Source organism: Otolemur garnettii, unplaced genomic scaffold, assembly GCF_000181295.1.
Source record: "Otolemur garnettii isolate 467f Iridium unplaced genomic scaffold, OtoGar3 scaffold00264, whole genome shotgun sequence".
Lineage (NCBI taxonomy): Eukaryota > Metazoa > Chordata > Mammalia > Primates > Galagidae > Otolemur > Otolemur garnettii.
In genome coordinates, this window is record NW_003852659.1 from 1,040,800 (window position 1) to 1,044,521 (window position 3,722).

At 49.2% G+C, this 3,722-nt stretch overlaps 1 protein-coding gene across 1 annotated transcript in view; it reads right to left on the reverse strand.

Annotated features, from left to right (window-relative positions):
• The window catches only part of LOC100944166 (putative killer cell immunoglobulin-like receptor like protein KIR3DP1), a 15,677-nt gene that overhangs the window by 4,937 nt on the left and 7,018 nt on the right, over nt 1–3,722 (reverse strand). The window contains 4 exon segments of the mRNA XM_023508699.1: nt 326–631; nt 1,943–2,227; nt 2,968–3,002; nt 3,200–3,323. Coding sequence (XP_023364467.1) covers nt 326–631; nt 1,943–2,227; nt 2,968–3,002; nt 3,200–3,323 — 750 coding nt within the window.

Consider the following 3,722-nt stretch of genomic DNA (forward strand, 5'->3'; position numbering starts at 1 on the left):
CCTCCCCAGAGATCCAACTTCTAAACATCAAAGACATGATGGAGTCACACATGCTTCCCGACATGTGCAGATCTGTCTGCCTCCCTTCACCCTCCACCTTATTTCTATCTCCCTGCTCTTTGCCTATACCTGTCCTTCATGTTATGACAAGTGACCTGTACTTTCGTCTCTTCTTTCTTTGCCTCTGTTGTTGGTATGGTTTTCATCAAGTCTGTTTCTCTTCACAATAATCCCACATTCATCTTCCTCATGACCATCTGGGTCCTCTCAGTCCTAGAACCTCTATTATCCCAAGGAGGATGAGGGGCAGTCTGGACACTCTAACCTGTGATCACAATATCCAGGGCATCACTGGGAGTTGACCACTCATAGGAGGAGTGACCGACAGAACCATAGCACCTGTAGGTCCCTGCATGGGCAGGTGTCACAGGACCCACAGAGAAGTTGGCTTGAGAGCTCCCACCATGGAGCTTGCCAACAAGGTGCAAAATGTCTTCAGGCTTCCGCTCTCTGTGCACAATCAGAATGAAACTCTCAAACATGATCTCTGAGCAGCACTGCAGGGTCACATTTCCTTCCGATCTCATCAGGGGATTTGGGAGGGCCAAAAGGGAAGATTTTCTGTAGATTCCTAAGAACAGAGGTTGTGAGTTTAGAAGGAGTCACCCTTCCTCATCCCATTCCATGAGACCTGGAAGGAGTGAGGGTGCCTCCCTGTGTCCATCTCTCTCCTTTCTCTTTGTGTCTCTTGCTCTCTTGTGTGTCCCTCTGTGTAGTTCTCCCCATCTCTCCCCTTCCTTGTTTCTGTTTATCTCCAGGAACACTAGACTCACTTCCTACTGTGCTCTTCCTGGGCCCTTTGGCTGCTGTATCTGTTTCCCACCAATCTCCTGCTTTCTGTGGGTGAAGAGGAGGGGCCGCTACAGTGTGCATTTCCAGGCTCTTACCAGCCTGGCTTCAGCGCCTCTGGACAAACTGGACTTGCTGGCAATCACAGATGCAGGTAATTCAGAACTCCACACGTTCACCCAGCCTGTTCCTGGTGGGGATTGAGGGATATCTCCTGCCACATTTTTGCCTTCTGAGTGGTTCCAATTTCCCTGGGGTGGCTGAGCATGGGTTTAGGAGCCCCGCCCCTTCCTTTGTTGCCCCACCCCTCCCATGTTTCTCCACTCATTCCTCCTCCTGAGGCCCCATCGGCTCCTCAGGCAGCCCTGCCCCTCCTGTCACCACCCTGTCTCACTTCACCTGGTCAACATCTTAATTTGTCCTTGATCAGGGATTTGTCCTTGATACTTTTACCAATTTCCTGTTGCTTCTGTAACTAACATAAACATGGTGGCAGAAGAGAACACATTTACTATTCTGGAGGTCAGAAGTCTGAAATAATCTCACTGGTATAAATATAGGTGTCTGCAGGGCTGGGCTCATCCTGGAGACTCTGGGGACACAATTCTCTGACATTTTCAGCCTTGAAAATCCCCATTTTTCCTTGACTACTGGCCCTTCCTCCATCTCCAAAGCCAGTGGGGCTGGTGGGGTGTGTCCTGCAGGCTGCTCTGACCCCCACTCCACTGCTCCTTCTTTATCTCACGTGGATCCTGTGACCACACTGAGGCCACCTGTATAACCCACAGTAGTTGCTCCACTCCAATGTCAGCTGACTAACGTCTTTAGTTGCATCTTCAGCCTTCTTTGTCCTGGCAATGCAGCATAACATATTCCCAAGTTCAGGTATTTTGATGAGCACCTCATTGTGGACCAATATCACTGCTGCTTCACTGCCCAGTTCCCTGTATCCAATCCTCTTTTGCCCAAAGTACACGGAGAAGTTCCTGCTTTTCCCATTGGGCCCTGACTAACAAACACTCCCATCAGAAGCTCTGGGATTCAGGATGTTGAAACAATGAAAACTACCCCAGCCAGGCAGGGACCCTCTGACCTGTGACCATGATTGACAGGAGTTTGCTGAGTGCTGACCATCCAGAGGGGGAGAGAGGGTAAAAAGCACAATATCTGTAGGGGCCTGCATGTGCTGGAGTCACAGGGCCCATGAAGAAGCTATTCCAGAATAGTTTGCCCTGGAACTCAGGAACATGGGCCCCATCTTCCTTATACAGCCAGAAGACGTGAAAAGAAAAATGAGAGTGACACTGAAGAGTCACGTATCTTCCTTGAGGCACCACAGGGCTTGGCCAGGCAGACAGGGAGGACTTGTCATGACCACCTGGGGGAGCAGGATGCACAGACATAGGAAGATGAGGAGTCTTCCCTCCCCACTGTGCTCAGGGGTCCTCCACCCTCAATGTGTTCCTGAGGTTCCTTTTCAATCCCAGGATGCCTAGGGCTACATGAAAGACCCACCACCCCACAGACAGGGTGTATCAGTGTATCTGCCCACAACAAAAGTATCTACTGAGTATTTTGAGCAAGTATGGAATAAGGGACTCTTAACTAGACTTTAACACTGAAAAATCAGTTCCATGAATAACTCGAAGGAGACATGGAATGTATGGCAAGACCTATGTAAATAAAACAGCATCAGTAAGTACTGTGAGCCACATTAAATAGCTAAGCCTCCATCAGAATATTTGGAATCTCAGGAGTCATAGCACATGGTCCCCTCCTCTCTCCTGGTAGAAGGATGGTAGCTACATCTGCAGCTCCGGCCATCCTGGAGGCACCAGAGAACATGAATTACCCCCTGCCTCCTTCTCAGAGGGGTGGGCTGTCCTCAGCACTGCTTCCTTCTGTTCCTTTACTGGTGATGCCATATCCTCCCCTAGGTACCTCAGCTTGAGTGCCATGATTTCCTGCAGGTCCCCACAGAGCTTAGTTCAACCAAGGGGAAGAATGGCTGGGAGGGTCTCTGGGGAAGAAAGGGGTCCATTGCTCACAGAAGATTTGCCCATATGGTAATTCCCTTATATGGGATGGATGGCACCCAAGGTTAGGGGAAGGACTTACCCGCATGTGCCCAGATCCCCTGGACCAAGAAGAACCTTGGAAAGAAAGATCACAATGGATGAGCCATCACCACACCAACTTAGTCTTCTGTTCCTGCCCCACCTGGCCCATGCTGGGCTGAACACAGATTCAGCCCTCAATGCCCACCCACCTCCAGTGAAGCAGGACCCCCTGCTGTGGAGATACCCAGCAGATATCTCCAGGCCAATATCTCTGTACTAGGGCTCCCCACCTCCATTCCCTTCCAGGACTCACCAAGACACCATTAGGCTGCTGAATGTGGGTGACATGATGCTGGTTCTGATGATGGCCGGTGGCAGTACACAGGATGTTGGGAGGGGCCTGGCTCTTGCAGTCTACAGTTGACCACACCATGGAAAGGTGGCAGAGGTATGCTCTTTTATCGTGCATGAGGCCAGGGTGGGTGTCTGGCCAATGGAGGAGAATGTGGCTTCCTGGAAATTGCTCAGATTAGAATTGTCACTTCACATTATTGGCTGTGGCCAGACTTAAAATACAATCCCTCCTATTTAGACTGATCAAATTGTGCTTTCACATTAAAGGCTTTTGACATATTTTCATTGTTTTTATGTGAGATGCAAGCTCTTTTTCATGTGTCATATGCAGCACATTTGATAGGTATTATTAACATCATAAGAGCAATTGTAACAAATAAGTCATAGCATACCTGTCTATGCTGGGATTTCTGATTGAACAAGAACAAATTTAAATTATTTGAATTACCAGTAGTAGGA